The sequence below is a fragment of the Symphalangus syndactylus genome, chromosome 24 (assembly GCF_028878055.3).
Source record: "Symphalangus syndactylus isolate Jambi chromosome 24, NHGRI_mSymSyn1-v2.1_pri, whole genome shotgun sequence".
Classification (NCBI taxonomy): Eukaryota; Metazoa; Chordata; class Mammalia; order Primates; family Hylobatidae; genus Symphalangus; species Symphalangus syndactylus.
In genome coordinates, this window is record NC_072446.2 from 44,459,857 (window position 1) to 44,477,416 (window position 17,560).

The 17,560-nt window shown below is 52.9% G+C and overlaps 1 protein-coding gene across 2 annotated transcripts; it reads right to left on the reverse strand.

Moving 5' to 3' along the window:
* Window positions 1-219: 219 nt before the first annotated feature.
* On the reverse strand, window positions 220-14,203 carry DDRGK1 (DDRGK domain containing 1). 2 transcript variants are annotated; one of them, XM_055264922.2, is made up of 9 exons: window positions 14,025-14,203; window positions 12,696-12,899; window positions 9,826-9,938; window positions 9,485-9,586; window positions 4,943-5,065; window positions 4,542-4,580; window positions 1,474-1,530; window positions 892-940; window positions 220-521 (listed from the first exon to the last, which is right to left on the reverse strand). In XM_055264922.2, exons 1-9 carry the CDS (start codon window positions 14,113-14,115, stop codon window positions 355-357), a joined length of 945 nt encoding a protein of 314 aa, XP_055120897.1. In that variant the 5' UTR covers window positions 14,116-14,203; the 3' UTR covers window positions 220-354. The 2 variants fall into 2 exon arrangements, 1 of the variants encoding a protein (XP_055120897.1); XR_010119368.1 differs by having other exon boundaries at window positions 440-521; window positions 1,355-1,530; window positions 14,025-14,189.
* Between the last annotated feature and the right edge of the window lie 3,357 nt (window positions 14,204-17,560).

The following is a 17,560-nucleotide window of genomic DNA, read 5'->3' on the forward strand; positions in this document are numbered from 1 at the left end:
CCTTATCTAGGTCTTGGGGGCAGGGCTTGCAGGGCACAAAGGAACAGAGTAAATGTGCAACAGGCTATTTTCTTGAATGAATGGATTCATAAAAAGAATAGGACTTCACCAGCTTCCAAGGGACCCTCCCCACCTCTCAGATATATTCTGAAGCCTAAATTTCACCTGCTAATCTAGGATCCTAGGCCAGGCCTTCTGCCAGACTAAGCCACACCAAGCTCAGCAGTACTCACAGGTCTTTAATCTATAACTGCCTGGCCACACTCTGTCACTTCCCCAGGATGGTGGGGAGGGATGAAGATGTATAGCCAGGTATGCCACACCAACTCTGAGTCCAAGAGGGAAGGACTGGGGTCAGGCTGGGGCTTGGGCAGGGGTCTCCCGGCCCCAGGCGATGAGGGAGTTGCTGGCTTGGGCAAGCTCGGCGATGGACACCCGGCCCCGCTGTCGGATGAAGTTGGCCACGGCGGCCAGTTCCTCTGGGGTTATGTAGATGAACTTGCCCCGGTCGTCAATCACACCTGTGGGGACATGCAGGTTGTGGGGCTGAAGCCTTCTGGGCGTTCCCCACCTGGCCTGAGAATGCCTACCTACTCCTTCATAGCTGGCTCAGGGCCCTTCAGGCCTCCTGCCTGCCTGGCCTTTCCTGGCTGCATCCAGTCCTGCTAGGAGAGTCTAATCAGGCTGACCTGCCTGTCCTCTCCCACTGCCCCCATCTCCAGGCCCTGGCATGTCCTCCTTATAACTGCATCCAGCTACTCAGTGCCCCTTGTTACACACCCCTTCCCCCATCTTGGGTGGTCATCCTGCCTCTGCAGCACATCCCTGCAGCCCCTGTGGCTAGACACTCTCCAAGGCCAGGACTGCAGTGATTGGCTCTCATCCTCTCACCTGTTATAGTCCCCTCAGCCAGCAGGTCCTGGATGCGATTTATGGTGTCCTATGAGGAGAACAATTCTCAGAATAGAGATAGGCACCAATGTCCCCAGCAAAAGCACTGAAACCTCCCTCCCACTACAGCCAAATCGCTTTCTTTCCCTCTCATGCCAGCCCCAAAATGTGACTCTCTGCTTTGCCTTTGGAAAGGCCCTGGGCAGAAGGGGCTTTGGTCCTGGGCCCTGCAAGACCCCCGAAAGAGTATCTCTTCCTGTTAGAAGCAGGGCAGTGGTGATGTTTGCAACACAGGCTGGTGCAGTCTGTGCATGAGGGTTGTCAAGGTAACTGATTTGGGCTGCTTTGGTCACAGGGGCTGGCAGAGTGATGGGGTTTGGATTTTTTTTTTTCTTTTCTGCCTGTTCATCCATTAAAAATGCAGGATTCCTAGGGTGCCAGGAGACTTCTGTGCACTACTCACTCTTGGTTGGGGCCAAGGTAGACGGTGCATCAAGGCTCTGTCTTTAGGGCAGGTCCTCTCTGCTAGCCATACAGACCCCTGGCCACACTGCACACAGCAGGCCACGTTCCAGGGCTTACCTGAGTGCGTAGGCCCACCTGGGAAGCCAGGTCTTCCAAGAGCACAACCTTGGACTGCTACAAAAAGAAGGAGGAAAAGAGAGTGAGGCTGGGCTTGGGCAAATCCCTCTAAGCATGGGCACCCTCCAGGTTTGCATTCTGATCTGATCTGTTCTCGGTGGCTGGAAAAACACTACACACTCCTGAGGGACAGCCTTGCTCCCCTGACACATACACACACACACACTCTCACAACCACCCAATGACAGAGACCCGCACAATCATAAACCCTCTCATTCCCCTTCTTGCGAGGAAGGAATCTACCCAAAACAACCACCTGCCTCAGGGGCCCTGTCCTGGACTCGGAGACACGCATGAGTGGAAATCAGAGCACAGCTGCCGCCATCCTCTGCATCCAGCCATCTCTTTTTAACATCACGGACAAGTTGAAGGGGACACACCATAGGGAGGAAGGAGGCGGTGAGAGTCACCAAAAGCTATTTTAAATAACTGTCACCAGGACTTAATGTTTGCTGAGGACCTACTAGAACGAGGCCCTGAAAAGGTATGAGGGACACATGCTGAACAAGACATAGCTCCCGCCCTGGAGCTCGCAGTCCGGCTGGTGAGACAGGTGAGTACATGGACAAGAGGGAGAGCAGATAAAGGCCCGAGCAAGCCAAGGTCTCTCAGTAGAGGCCATGGGGGCCCCCTCCTGCCTTGCCTTTGCTTGCCGCCCCACTGGCCTGGTCCCCTACAACCTGACACACCCACACTTTTTATCCATCCTCTTCATACCATCTGAGGCACTGAGCCCACCCTTGAAATAACTGTCACTAACACCACTGAGTGCTTTCCAGCACAGCCATGTGCCGTGCTCCAAGTGCTTCCTCATACCCTCAGTAGAAACCTGAGTTCCCAAGGGCGCAGCAAAGGGTCCACCGCTGTGTCCACACAGGCACCTGCCCCCACTACCCCAACACACAGCACAGGACTTGAGAAAAGGCAGTTCTTTTGCATTTCTGTGAATCCTTCACCGCAGATGAGCTGGGGGAGGACTGACATGGTGACACCTCCCTGACTGCAGATAGCATGTGACTTGTTTGAAATGCCAAAGCCGTATGTGCAAGCAGGAAGGCAAGCGAGAGGCAGCTGGGTCAGGATGGGCAAGGACAAAGTGACGTGGTCAGCTGGCCTCTACCTACAAAACAGGGATAAGGCAGTGGGTTCTCCTCTCAGTGACAGTGTGGTGCAAGAACATGAAGTCACCCCAGGTGCTCCCTGATGACCTGGCCTGAGGTGCTGCTGGGGCCAAAACACGTTTGATAAAACAAGCTAGGTGTGGTGGCACGCACCTGCAGTCTCAGCTACTCGGGAGGCGGAGGCAGGAAGATCGCCTGCCATGGTCAGAGAGGAGAATGGAACAAGATCGAGTGAACCCTACACCTCTCATAAATGATGCTGGGTGCAGGCATGTTCCTCCAGTTCTGAAATCTTAACGCAAAAAGGCCTATCCCCTTGGAGCAAGGAGGAAAACAGACAGACTGAATTTCAGAAGTCCTCCTTTTCCTTGCAAGACAGCAGCTCTAGAAGAATTAGCCAGCACAGGCTGGAAAAAATTTTTTTCTTTCTTTTTTTTTTTTTTTTTTGAGACAGAGTCTCACTCTGTTGCCCAGGCTGGCGTGCAGTGGCACCATCTTGCCTCACTGCAACCTCCACCTCCTGGGTTCAAGTGATTCTCCTGCCTCAGCCTCCTGAGTAGCTGGGACTACAGGTGTGCACCACCATGCCTGGCTAATTTTTGTATTTTTAGCAGAGATGGGGTTTCAGCATGTTGCCCAGGCTAATCTCAAACTCCTGACCTCAAGTGATCCGCCCGCCTCGGCCTCTCAAAGTGCTGGGATTGCAGGCGTGAGCCACCGTGCCCAGAGAAGCTGGAAAAACTTCTAAGCTCCAAAAGAGTTTGGAGAACTCCCAGAGAATAGTACCTCCAGGGAGCCACTAAAAGTGAGGGCTAGAACTGGGGACCTTTCTTCTGGTTTCTGCAAAGTAAGGGGGGATGCTGAAGCTGACCCCCTCCTCTAATTCCACCTGGGAAGGCTTCCTGGGGAGGGACTTCAGGACCATCTTACTGCCTACTGGGTAGGTGGGGACAAGTTCCAAACAGCAGCAGGCAAGTGTGAGAGATATCCTGCCCGGCCGCAGCCCCTAATCAAGTGTGCCAGGGTAGAGAAAGGGCTCCATGAGAGGGGAGTGCACACAGCCTGAGCAGACAGGATGCTCTCAAAGCTGCCAGCATTTCCCCCACTTAGGAACCCCAGACTCAAGGCTGTGAGCCCAGCCCCTCGCTGCTGGCAGGTGTCTAAACCCTGCTCTCTTTCAGGGGAGGTGGCGGGAGGATTATGCAAGCCCTGGGTCCTTGGCAGCCCCTAGTAGCACCCCCACCACCACCCCCGCTCCCTCTGCACTCCTTCCCTCAGCCGCCTCTGCACCTCTGAGTTGCACTTGAAAACCTCTCCCCTCATGGAATCCTTCGTGGGAGAGAAGTTGCTTAGCAGCAAAGCAAAGTAGGATGTGCTTATGCAACCTGGAGCAGCATCGAGGCGGCCTGTGCAGTGGCTGCAGACAGAAGGGGACACACTGCCGCCCCACCCTAAACTCCAAAGGAAACACCATCCTGTTTCCCCTGAAAGACCCAAGTTCCCAGTCAGGAGCACATGGCAGAGGATGCTTGTTTCAACTCAGTGGAGCCTCAGTGTGACAGAACTGACAGAAAACACATGTGAAGAGACTTGAAAACACACTGACTCACTGAGCGTGGGGTCTGAAGAGCAGGGTAACTGTCAAACTGAGTGTGAGGAAGTGATCAAAGGCTTGCGCCTCCCACACAGACCCAGGTCCTTCTCCACCTTCGGGGTCGGAGGGAGAGAAACTCTCCTGGCCAGGACCCTGCGGCTCTGCCCCTCTGGGCCCCCCTGCCCACTCCTGCATGAGCCTGAATGCACTGCCTGCAGCCCCCACTGGAGGCATCCAACCTGCACACGCCGGGCAGGGAGCTGACACTCAGGCTCTGTTCAGTGGCTTCTTACCTTGATGTAGGTGATGAACTCTGTCAGGAAGCTCTGGGACTAGAGAAGCAGAGAAATCAGGGTGAGCACCCACTAGCAAGGCCACAGGGTTCTGTACCCATCCACCCAAATACCACCTACTCACTTGAGGGCCACTTGCCTGCTGCCTGCCTTGGGCCCACTCAAACACCTGCACATACTGCTTGCCTACACAAGCAGCAGAGCCTTCCAGGGTGAGAGTTTCGGAGGCACCAGCCTCTGCTGAGGACAAGGCCTCTGGCCGCTAAAGCCTGCTGGTACTGATGCCCACCCACCTCTCACTGCCCGGCTAGGGGCATCTGGGATGGGGTGGCTAGCCTTGGGTCTGGCACAGGCTGCACTGATGTGCGCAGAGAGGGGCTTCCCAGGGGCAGCAGGCCCACCTGTTCCTCAGTCATGGTCTCTCCCATGCCTTCCTCCTCCACCACAAAGGCCTCCTTCAGTTTTAGGTACTCCTCATGCTCCCGCTGGGCCTGCTCCTCGCGAGCCTTCCTCTCCTCCTCCTCCTGTGGACACAGGAGGCAAAAGTCAGGTATTGGGGGCAGGTGCCCACCCCATCCCTGTTCTGGTTGCTGCTACCCCTGCAGGACACCAGAGCATATAGCCCAGCCTTTTCTCAGAGACAGAGCTCCTTCAAGACCCCCATTTCTCCATCCCCCAAGCTGAACAATGGGCCGAGGCCCCTCTTGTCATCAGTTTCATCATCACCTGGACAAATGCTGCTCAGCCCCTTCTCCCGCCCTCTGTGCTCAGGGGATCTTAGCAAAAATCTGTTGAAAACTCTGCCATGACCCCACTCTATAATACCCTCCAATCATCTGCCCCATCCTCTCCTTGTGTAACTCACCAAGCATACCCCATCATGTCCAAACCTCATGAGCAAATGTGAATCCTGCATTTCCTCACCACCCACTCACCCAGTCAGCCCACTCCAGTCTGGCTTCTGTGTTCCCAGTTCTATGAAACAACTCCTGCCACAGTCTCACCCATGCCCTCCACTCACCAAACTCAAGGTACAACCTTCAGGTCTCATATGCCTGTCCTCTCAGTGATCCTTCTTTCCTCCCTTGGCTTCCAGATCCCACCCTCTCCTGGATTTCCTTCTGCTCCTTGGGCCATTCTTCCCGCCTCCTTCATCATTCAGCCCTGCCTCTTCTCTCTCCTCCACATTCTCTGGGCCACCTCGCCCATGCCCAAAGCATCAACCCCTTCCTTGCCAGTAACTACCACACTTGTATCCCCACCCAAATCTCTTCTCCCAAACACACAATGGTCCATGTGACACACCTACTGGGCCATCTCACAGGCAGCAGACAGACCCTGGGACCTACTCTTCTACATTTAGACCTCCTCCTGGGCCCCTGGCTCTGTGAATTAACACAGCCAACTGGTCAGAAATGAGGTCCTATTGACCCCTTCTTTCTCTAACTTCCAGAAAACTCCCCGGTCTGTCTATGTTGCTCCATCACCACTACTGCCTGGTAAAACAGCCTCCCTCAACCCAACACATTTTCCAGAGCACTCAGAAAAATCTTAAAACGGAAAGCTAGCCAGGCGCGGTAGCTTACACCTGTAATCCCAGCACTTTGGGAGGCCGAAGTGGGCCGATCATGAGGTCAGGAGATCGAGACCATCTTAGCTAACACGGTGAAACCCCATCTCCACCAAAAAGTACAAAAAAAAAAAAAAATTAGCTGGGCGTGGTGGTGGGCGCCTGTAGTCCCAGCTACTCGGGAGGCTGAGGTAGGAGAATGGCATGAACCTGGGAGGCAGAGCTTGCAGTGAGCTGAGATCGTGCCACTGCACTCCAGCCTGGGGGACAGAGTGAGACTCCATCTCAAAAAAACAAACAAACAAACAAACAAAAAAACAAAAACCAGAAAGCTAACGCTGGGGCAAGTAATATACAAGATGAGTCTGGGGCATCTTGCAGTGCCAGAAACTAACCAGAAAGCTAAGGCTGGGGCAAATAATATACAAGATGAGTCTGGGGCATCTTGCAGTGCCAGAAACTAAGTGCTCAAAAAACAAAACAAGTGTGTGTTAAAGGTACACAGGAGCCAACTGAAAGGGCTCCCAGTGGTCAAAGCTGGAACAGTCTCAACAACGTAATAAATAACATGTTACTGGATTACAATACAAAGTACAGAATAAATACTCATGAGTCTATACAAATATAAAAAAATGGCTGGTAGGGCACGGTGGCTCAGGCTGGTAATCCCAGCACTTTGGGAGGCTGAGGCAGGCAGATCGCCTGAGGAGTTCGAGACCATCCTGGCCAACATGGTGAAACCTCGTCTCTACTAAAAATACAAAAATTAGCTGGGTGTGGTGGCAGGTGCCTGTAATCCCAGCTACTCGGGAGGCTGAGGCTGGAGAATCTCCTGAACCTGGGAAGCAGAGGTTGCGGTGAGCCCAGATTGCGCCATTGAACTCCAGCCTGGGTGACAGAGTGAGACTCCATCTCAGAAAAAAAAAAAAAAGACTGCATGAATATTTAATGAATAGGGAAGGAGAGACATATCTCCTATAAGAGATTTCCAAATAATTTATGTAAGAACTCTAACTCCCCAACCCTTAAGTATGGGCTGTGCACAGTGACTTCTTTCCAAAGAAATACGGGAAGAGGGGAAAAAAACAGTCACATTACAGTGGAGAAAGCTGGCAAACAAAACCACAGCCAGGAGACCAAGGTTAACAACACCAGGGATAAGTGAAGCGGATAACTTGCATACTTGGTATGTTGCATTGAAGATGGAACTTCACTTATTGTCTTCTCAGTCAGATCCATAACCCCAGTCTAACCACGAGAAAAACATCAACCAAACTCAAATTAAGGGACCTTCTACAAACTACTTGCCCAGGACTCCTCAAAATTAAGGCTGGACACAGTGGCTCACACATGTAATCCCAGCACTTTGGGAGGCTGAGGTGGGTGGATCACCTGAGGTCAAGAGTTCAAGACCAGCCTGGCCAATATGGTGAAACCCCGCCTCTACCAAAAATACAAAAATTAGCAGGTGTGGTGGTGCATGTCTGTCATCCTAGCTACTTGGGAGGCTGAAGCAGGAGAATCATTTGAAATCTGAAGGTGGAGGTTGCAGTGAGCCGAGATCACGCCACTGCACTCCAGCATGGGCGACAGAGCAAAACTGTATCTCAAAAAAAAGGTTAAGATCATCAAAAGCAAGGAGTCTTAGCTGGGCATAGTGGTGCACACCTGTAGCCCCAGCTACTAGGGAGGCTGAGGCAGGAGGATTGCTTGAGCCCAGGAGTTTGAAGCTGCAGTGAGCACTCCAGCCTGGGTAAGAGTGAGACTCCATCTCTCTTAAAAAAAAAAAAAAAAAAAAAAAAAAAAAAAGCCTGGTGCAGTGGCTCACGCCTGTAACCCCAGCGCTTCGGGAGGCTGAGGTGGGCAGATCACCTGAGGTTGGGAGTTCGAGACCAGCCTGACCAATATGGAGAAACCCCGTCTCTACTAAAAATATAAAATTAGCCGGGCGTGGAGGCACGTGCCTGTAATCCCAGCTACTTGGGAGGCTGAGGCAGCAGAATTGCTTGAACCCAGGAGGCGGAGGTTGTGGTGAGCCAAGATCATGCCATTGCACTCCAGCCTAGGCAACAAGAGTGAAACTCCGTTTCAAAAAAAAAAAAAAGGAAATTCTGATAAACTGTCATGACACAGAAGAGCCTAAGGAGACATGACAACTAAATGTAACATGGCATCCTAGATGCGACCCTGGAAAAGAAAAAGGATACTGGGAAAAAACAAATAAAATATGAATAATGGGGTCAGGTGTGGTGGCTCACACCTATAATCTCAGCACTTTGGGAGGCCAAGGGAAGAGAATTGCTTGAGTCTAGGAGTTCAAAAGCAGCCTGGGAAACACGGTAAAACCCAATCTCTACAAAAAAAAAATTAGCCAGGCATGGTGGTGCACACCTATAGTCCCAGCTACTCGCGGGGAGGGGGAACTGAAGTGGGAGGATTGCTTGAGCCTGGGAGGCAGAGGTTGCAGTGAGCCAAGATCGTGCCGTTGCACTCCAGCCTGGGCAACAGAGCAAGACCCTGTCTTAATCAATCAATAAAGAAAAATCTGAATAATGTTAGAGTTTAGTTAATAAAAATGTGTCAATATCAGTTGTGAGAAATGTATTAAAGTGAGGTAGGATGCTAAGGATAAGGGAAACTGGTTATAGGGGAGAAGAGCCAGGATATTTAAGGTACATTAAGTGGGACCAATATTCAGAAAAGAAAAAACCCTCTCTGCTAATGCCTCCCCCATGCTGTATTCTGGCTTATCAGCCACAGCACCCACATCCAGGCTTCCTGCCATCCAGGATCCTGGGACAACAGGCCAGTCAGAGGTCACAGGTCTTCCCAGCTAGGGCAGCCCTGGCTCTAACCTTATGTACCCCACATCTTTATGCTGTTCTCTTGTTTGGAAACCTGGTTCTCAGAACAAAGAAAGCATCTGGCAAACAAATGTTCATTAGTCATCTTTACTGCAGTGGACCCCATTCCCTGAGCACCTTCTCTATGCCAGGCCCTCAATGTAACCACCATCTCTTACAATGATCTTTAACAGCCTCAAGGCCTTCAGGATCCAGACCCCCATCACCTCTCTGCCATCTTCTCCTCCTCTCCTGGCTTTCTCTGCCCAGCCGTCCTCCTTGTCTAGCATTCCTCACATGCTCCCCGAAAATTCAATAGTCACGTGCACAAAAATCCCCACTCCAGGCTCTGCTTTTCAGCAGTGGCTTTTCTAGGCTGTGCTGGAACCTAGGGACCAAATAAACCAGGACCTGCCCTTGTGCCAGGTCTATGGCCCACCTTTTAGGTTGGAGGTGCCAGGGAGCTGCATAAGAAGCAAGGCTGCCTTGCCTGGTCAAGGGTCAGAGGTCAGGGTAGGGGCTGGCCTCACCTTCTGCTCCTCCTCCAGGCGAAGCCGCTCCTCCTCCTTCTTCCACTCAGCTTCGCGCTGGGACTCGAGTCGTTTCCGCTCCTCACGTTCAGCCTCCTCTGCCTGGAGAGAGGTCTTCATAGGGGCACATCCCTCACCCCCAGCTAGAGTGTGCCCACCGCCCAGACAGACTAGGGAAGGCAATGCCTGGGCCAGGGCACAGACCCAGGTGGCAGGAGACAGAGCCAGGGAAGCAGCAAACACCAGCCCAGCAGGCAAGGAGCCCTGAGTCTGCCTTAGGGAAAAAGGAAGGCAGGGCCCTTTCACACTTCCCAGAGCTGCACTCCATCCCTCCGGCTTGCCTCACGCTGGGCCTTTCGTGCTTGTTTCTCCTCCAGCTTCCGCAGTTTCTTAGCTCCAATTTTTCCTGACAGGTGAGTTTCCGCTGGCTTCTCGACGCCTTCCTCCTCCTGGGCTGGGTATGGTCAAAGAAAGACAGTTCAGGTTCTGACCAGAGAGGACTGATGATGATGGATCTGCAACCCCTCGTCCCTCCCCTAATAGGGGGTTCCCCTTCCACCCACCTGCAAATATCACTAGCCCAGCTCTGCCCTCCAGAGGCATCTGCCATGAGTGCATGTGTGTGTGGGTGTGCATGAATATGTAGGGATGGGAGAACGGTTAGGGGCCCATAGGGCAAGGGAAAAGATGAGAACTTTAGGCCGGGCACGGTGGCTCACGCCTATAATCCCAGCACTTTGGGAGGCCAAAGCTGGCAGATCACAAGGTCAGGAGATTGAGACCATCCTGGCAATCATGGTGAAACCCCATCTCTAAAGTACAAAAAAAGGGCCAGGCACGGTGGCTCACGCCTTTAATCCCAGAACTTTGGGAGGCAGAGGTGGGCGGATCATGAGGTCAGGAAATTGAGATCATCCTGGCTAACACGGTGAAACCTCATCTCTACTAAAAATACAAAAAATTAGCCGGGCATGGTGGCAGGCGCCTGTAGTCCCAGCTACTCAGGATGCTGAGGCAGGAGAATGGCGTGAACCCGGGAGGCGGAACTTGCAGTGAGCCGAGATCACGCCACTGCACGCCAACCTGGGCGACAGAGCGAGACACTGTCTCAGGGGAAAAAAAAAATACAAAAAAAATTAGCCAGGTATGGTGGCGGGTGCCTGTAGTCCCAGCTACTCGGGAGGCTGAGGCAGGAGAATGGCGTGAACCTGGGAGGCGGAGCTTGCAGTGAGCCGAGATGGCACCACTGCACTCCATCCAGCCTGGGCAACAGAGCAAGACTCCATTTCAAAAAAAAAAAAAAAAAATTAGCCAGATGTGGTGGTGGGCACCTGTAGCCCCAGCTACTAGGGAGGCTGAAGGAGGAGAATGGCGTGAACTCGGGAGGCAGAGCTTGCAGTGAGCCGAGATCACGCCACTGCACTCCAGCCTGGGTGACAGAGCAAGACTCTGTCTCAAAAAAAAAAAGATGAGAACTTTAGATATTGCATAGCCATAAAGAGGGAGGTATCAGGTTAAAATATGCAAGTGTCTCGGGGTCACAGATAGGGCTGCCTGGATATTTAAGGTACTGTGGCTGATGAGCCAGAATACAGCATAGGGGAGGCATTAGCAGAGAGGGTTGTTTTTTTCGGGTTTTTTTGTTTGTTTTGTTTTGTTTTGTTTTTTGTTTTTTTGAGACGGAGTCTTGCTCTGTCGCCCAGGCTGGAGTGCAGTGGCGCAAGATCGGCTCACTGCAAGCTCCGCCTCCCGGGTTCATGCCATTCTCCTGCCTCAGCCTCCTGGGTAGCTGGGACTACAGGCGCCTGCCACCGTGCCCAGCTAATTTTTTTGTATCTTTTTTTTAGTAGAGACGGGGTTTCACCATGGTCTCGATCCCCTGACCTCTTGATCTGCCCGCCTCGGCCTCCCAAAGTGCTGGGATTATAGGCGTGAGCCACCGCGCCCGGCTCGTTTGTTTTTTTTTTTGAGATGGAGTCTTGCTCTGTTGCCCAGGGTAGAGCGCAATGGCGCGATCTTGGCTCACTGCAAGCACCGCCTCCTGGGTTCACACCATTCTCCCGCCTCAGCCTTCCAAGTAGCTGGAACTACAGGCCCCCGCCATCATGCCCCCCCAATATTTTTTTTGTATTTTTAGTAGAGACGGGGTTTCACCGTGTTAGCCAGGATGGTCTCGATCTCCTGACCTCGTGATCCGCCCTCCTCAGCCTCTCAAAGTGCGGAATTACAGGTGTGAGCCACCGCACCCGGCCCAGAGAGGGTTTTTTACCTTTCTGAATACTGGTCTCACCTAATGTACCTTAAATATGCTGGCTAATGAACTCCAGAGTTCTCTGGCTTCTGTCTCTGGTGCCAAACCCCCAGGGAAGGGAAGTCCCATGGGGAAATTTATCCCGCCTCAAATCTGAAACCCTCCTCACTATAGTCAGGAGTTGCTGAGGATTCTGGGCTTAGTCTCTGGCCAGGATTATCCCTTTGCCCACCAAAGCCTGGCTGAAATGACAGTCCCAACACCATGACTACCTCAGGGCCAGCTGCAAGTTAAAGACCCACTGATGCCTGTGCAGCAAGGGTCTCTGAACCCAAGACTGAGCCAGAAGGTATGGCAAAGAAAGGACCTCTTTGTGAGCTAAAGGGATAATCCCCAAGGGTATAAGGCAAAAGCCTCAAATGCCCCCAGTTTCTGAGAAAGGCCCAGACGCCCCCTCCTCAGGCTCAAGCCAGCTGTCAAGTACTGGAGAAGACAATCCTGAGGGCTCTCCTCATCTCCCGGAAGCAGGGATATGGAGTTCTCTGTGTCAACACAATGTCTCTATCTTTAAACTGTTTTCCTGGGGTTGCGGGTGACTCCACTCCAGGAACTGCAGAAACTCTTGGCCAGGCACTCTGCCTCTAGGGTGAAATCCCCAGGGAATGAGTGTGCCCATAACAGGAAGGGTGCGAGGATAGAAGGGGTGAATTGAGGAACATTCTGAATCAAACTGAAGACCCTTGCCCTCTGCTTGGACACTGAGAGCCAAGATGGAGGAAGAGGGGGTTGACCCAGTGGAACAAATACCAGGTCCCAAGTCCCCCCCTACTCTACAATGTGTCTCCCAGATGTCCCTCCTACCCTGAGGCTTCATACCCTACTTCCCCACTTAGCTTTGGGGGCCCCTTTATCTCCCCCTCCAACCCAAACCCTCTTTCCAGCAGGCTGGGCCCCTCTCACCTAGGATGACAGCTTCCTCCTCATTCTCATCTGCTTCTGCCCAGGCCACCCGCTGGGCTCGACGCTGGGCCTGTAGGCGGCTGCCCAGGTCCCTCCGGCGCCGAGGCCTGCCTCCAGCTCTCGGCTCCTCAGGCTCCAGGGGCCCAGGCTGGGCCACCCGGCCTGCTCCTGCCAGCTCCTCATTGTGCAGTGGCTCTTGGCCGGCTGTAGGGAAGACAGAAATGACAATGCTGCCTGGAAGCCCAGCCCAGCCCAGCCCATGGCAGGAGGAGCGGCAGCCTGGAAGCCTCACCTCCTCTGCTTAGCGGCCTGCTGCCCACAGCACAAGGCCCCGACTTCTCATTCTGACTGGCAAGGCCTTTTACACCAGGCCCACAGCTTGGTCCCAGGCAGCGGCTCAGCCCTTCCCTCGGGCCTGTGTGAATACTCTTCTCTCCCCTCCCGGCTCCACCTTTCCGGCTGGCCTGTCAGGAGGCCCCTATCCTGATGTCCCTAGCTCTCATCGAGTACCCCCTGCAGGAATCCACTGATTTCTCGCCTAACACCACCTGTGGTTTTATCTGGCTCCCCAACCAGAGAGTGCACTTCCCGGCGGTGGCCGAGCCTCCCCCAGGAAGACCTGCTGGCTCTCCGCCTTCCCTCAGCGTGGCCCTCCGGACCCTGGGAGCGCGCAGGTGCTCAGAGGTAGCTTGTGGGCCCAGGCAGCAGGAAGACACATACACAAACCCGCCCGCTGACCAGAAATGCGGGGAAAGAGGGAGGATGAGTGTATCTGTTCTGTGCCCTGGCCAATGACATGGCCTTCTGATCCGAAAGGGATTGGGGAGGGAGAGTGGGCCCTCTCCTTGGCGGGAAGGGAGAGAACTTCAGGAGTTTCCTGGAGCCGCCTCGCGCTTCTCCAGCTCTTGGGGGGCAGGCAGAAAATATTCAGATGCCCCCTTCCTGGCACCTGCTCTGGAGTCAGGCTGGGAGGAATGGAAAACCCCCGCGGCCTCCCTAACAGGTGCAGAGGTAAAGGGCCCAGACGGTGACGGATGGGAGTGTGCGCCGGCCAGGGCCTGAGGCCTTTGGAGGTATAGAGTTCCCGGGGATGAAGAGAGGGATGAGGCCAGACTCTGGCTTGGAGTCGAGAGAAAGGGGTAGCAGCGCGGCCACCGATTCCAGGTAGGACACTGCGGAGGCCCCACAGGGCACACGACTAGCTCACGGACGCGCATGCGTCCCCCCGCCCAGATGCGCACGCGCATGAGCCGCGGCGCGACGGTCCACAAAGGCTCAGAAGGCCAGAAAACCCGGTACCACCAGCCCTGGAGCAGCGGCATCTCCTACCTGATGCCGCCCGGCCCCGGCTGCAAGTCAGGAAGAGGATAAAGCCGACTAGCAGAGCCGCTGCTACCAAGTACCACATGGGCGCCACCATGACGAGGGCCTCAGCGCAGAACAACTGCGTCCACCACCCTGAGGCCGGGATCTCCTAGGCCCCGCCCCCATTTCCCAGTCTAGACTCCGCCCACTACTCGGAGCCCCGCCCGGCGGCACATCACAGAGGGGCTTTAATGTCAAACATTAAAATGAGTTTGGGGGGCGTAAAGAAACCCATAACGTTAAGAGGAAATTATTGCAGACGGTATGTCCAATAGAAAACATCCATGTATTTTTTTTTTTTTTTTGAGACAGAGTGTCGCCCAGGCTGGAGTGCGGTAGCGCGATCTCGGCTCACTGCAACCTCCACCTCCCGGGTTCAAGCGATTCTCCTGCCTCAGCCTCCCGAGTCGCTGGGATTACAGGCGCCCGCCACCACGCCCAGCTAATTTTTGTATTTTTAGTAGAGATGGGGGTTTCACCGTGTTGGCCAGGCTGGTCTCGAACTCCTGACCTTGTGATCCACCCACCTCGGCCTCCCAAAGTGCTGGGATTACAGGCGTGAGCCACTGCGCCCGGACTATATATGTTTTAAAATCACTAAACAATCCCACGTAGTGTTTATGGAAACAACCGTAGAAAAAGTACAAAAAGAGGCTTGGGACTGATGCACACCAACTTCAGGATAGCTATTACCTCTAGAAGGAGGGAAGCGGGTTGGGGTTTTGCTATATCTGTGACAATGAATTTCTTTTTTTTTTTTTTTTTTTGAGGGGAAGGGGAGGGGAGGGGAGGGCAGTACTGGAATTTATTAAGCTTTTTGTATACATGATAACAGAAGTAAAGATTTATTTCAGGAGCCAGGCACAGAGGCTCGTCTGTTAACCCAATACTTTGGGAAGTCTAGGTAGGGGTGAGCCTAGGAGTTCAAGACCAGCCTGGGCAACATGATGAAACCCTGTCTCTACAAAATACAAAAATTAGCCAGGTGTGGTGGCATGCACCTGTAATTCCAGGTACTTGGAAGGATGAGGTGGGAAGATCACCTGAGCCCAGGGAGGTCGAGGCTGCAGTGAGCCATGATCATGCCACTGCACTCCAGCCTGGGTGACAGAGTGAGACCCTGTCTCAGAAAATAAAAAAAAATAAAAATAAATTCAGGACCAATGAACCATGGTGAGAAAGGGATTTGAAAAAATATGGGCCAGGTGAGGTGGCTCTCCCCTGTAATCCTAGCACTTGGGGAGGCTGAGGCGGGCGGATCACTTCAGGTCAAGTGTTCAAAACCAGCCTAGCTGAGATGATGAAATCCTGTCTTTACTAAAAATACAAACAATTAGTGGGGCGTGGTGGCACACGCCTGTAATCCCAGCTACTCGGGAGGCTGAGGCAGGAGAATCACTTGAACCCAGGGGGCGGAGGTTGCAGTGAGCCAAGATTGCGCCACTGCACACCAGCCTGAGTGACAGAGCAAGACTCTGTGTCAAAAAAAAAAAAGAAAAGAAAAAGAGAAAGAAAAAATATGGGCTGGGTGAGGTGGCTCACACCTGTAATCGCAGCACTTTGGGAGGCTGAGGTGGGTGGATCACCTGAGCTCAGGAGTTCGAGACCAGCCTGACAAACATAGTGAAACCCTGTCTCTACTAAAAATACAAAATTAGCTTGGCGTGGTGGTGGGTGCCTGTAATCCCAGCTACTTGGGAGGCTGAGGCAGGAGAATCGCTTGAAGCCAGGAGGCAGAGGTTGCATTGAGCCGAGATCACACTATTGCACTCCAGCCTGGGAAACAGAGCAAGACTCAGTCTCAAAAAAAAAAAAAAAAAAAAAAAAAAAAATGCCAGGCACCGTGGCTCACGCCTATAATCCCAACCAACACTTTGGGAGGTCGAGGTGGGTGGATCACCTGAGGTCGGGAGTTCGAGACCAGCCTGACCAACATGGAGAAACCCCATCTCTACTAAAAATACAAAATTAGCCGGGTGTGGTGGCTCACACCCATAATCCCAGCACTTCGGGAGGCCGAGGCGGGCGGATCACGAGGTCAGGAGATCAAAACCATCCTGGCTAACATGGTGAAACCCCGTCTCTACTAAAAATACAAAAAAATTAGCTGGGCGTGGTGGTGGGCGCCTGTAATCCCAGCTACTCGGGAGACTGAGGCAGGAGAATGGTGGGGACCGGGGAGGCGGAGCTTGCAGTGAGCCGAGATCATGCCACTGCACTCCAGCCTGGGCGACACAGTGAGACTGTCTCAAAAAAAAAAAAAAGAAAAAAAAAAAGATACAAAAATTAACCGGGCATGGTGGTGTATGCCTGTAGTCCCAGCTACTCAGGAGGCTGAGGTGGGAGGACTGCTTGAACCCAATATGCAGAGGTTGCAGTGAGCCGGGACCATGCCACTGTACTTCAGCCTGGGCAACAGAGCAAGACTCCGTCTCAAAAAAAAAAAAAAAAAAAGAAAAGAAAAGAATGAAAAAGAAAGTTATCTATGGACTTGTAATTATAGATGTCAGTTGTGATCTTTTTGTTTGTTGGTTTTTTGAGACAGGGTCTCACTCGCATCACCCAGGCTGGAGTACAGTGGCACTCTTGGCTCACTGCAGCTTCTACTTCCCAGGCTCAGGTGATCCTCCCACCTCAGTCTCCTGAATAGCTGTGACTACAGGCGTGTGCCCCTAAACCCAGCTAATTTTTTGTATTTTTTGTAGAGACTGGATTTCACCATGTTGTCTAGGCTTGTCTTGAACTCCTGGGATCAAGTGATCCACTGTGCCCAAGCTAGTTGTGATCTTACATTACAGAACGCCTACTATGTACCAGGCACTGAGATTTAAGAATGAGAGGTGAGGCTAGGTGCGGTGGTTCAAGCCTGTAATCTCAGCACTTTGGGAGGCTGAGGTGGGGGGGGGGTATCTCCTGAGGTCAGGAGTTCGAGACCAGCCTGGTCAACATGGTGAACCCCCACCTCTACTTAAAATACAAAAATTCACTGGGCGTGGTGGTGCATGTCTGTAATCCCAGCTACTCAGGGGGCTGAGGCAGGAGAATCCCTTGAACCCAGGAGTCGGAGGTTGAGGTGAGCCGAGATCGTGCCACTGCACTGAAGCCTGGGCGACAAGAGCAAGACTCCATCTCAAAACAACAACAACAACAACAACAAAAACACAATGGCTCATGCCTGTAATCCCAGCACTTAGGGAGGCCGAGGTGGGCATATCACGACGTCAGGAGTTTGAGACCAGCCTGGCCAACATGGTGAAACCCTATCTCTACTAAAAATGCAGAAATTAGCTGGGCGTCATGGCGGGTGCTTGTAGTCCCAGCTACTCAGGAGGCTGAGGCAGGAGAATCACTTCAACCCAGGAGACGGAGGTTGCAGTGAGCCAAGATCATGCCATTGCACTCTAGCCCAGGTGACAAGAGCAAGACTCCGTCTCAAAAAAAAAAAGAAAAGAAAAGAGAAGTGAGCAAAAACAGATATGGTTTTTACTATTAAGATTTTT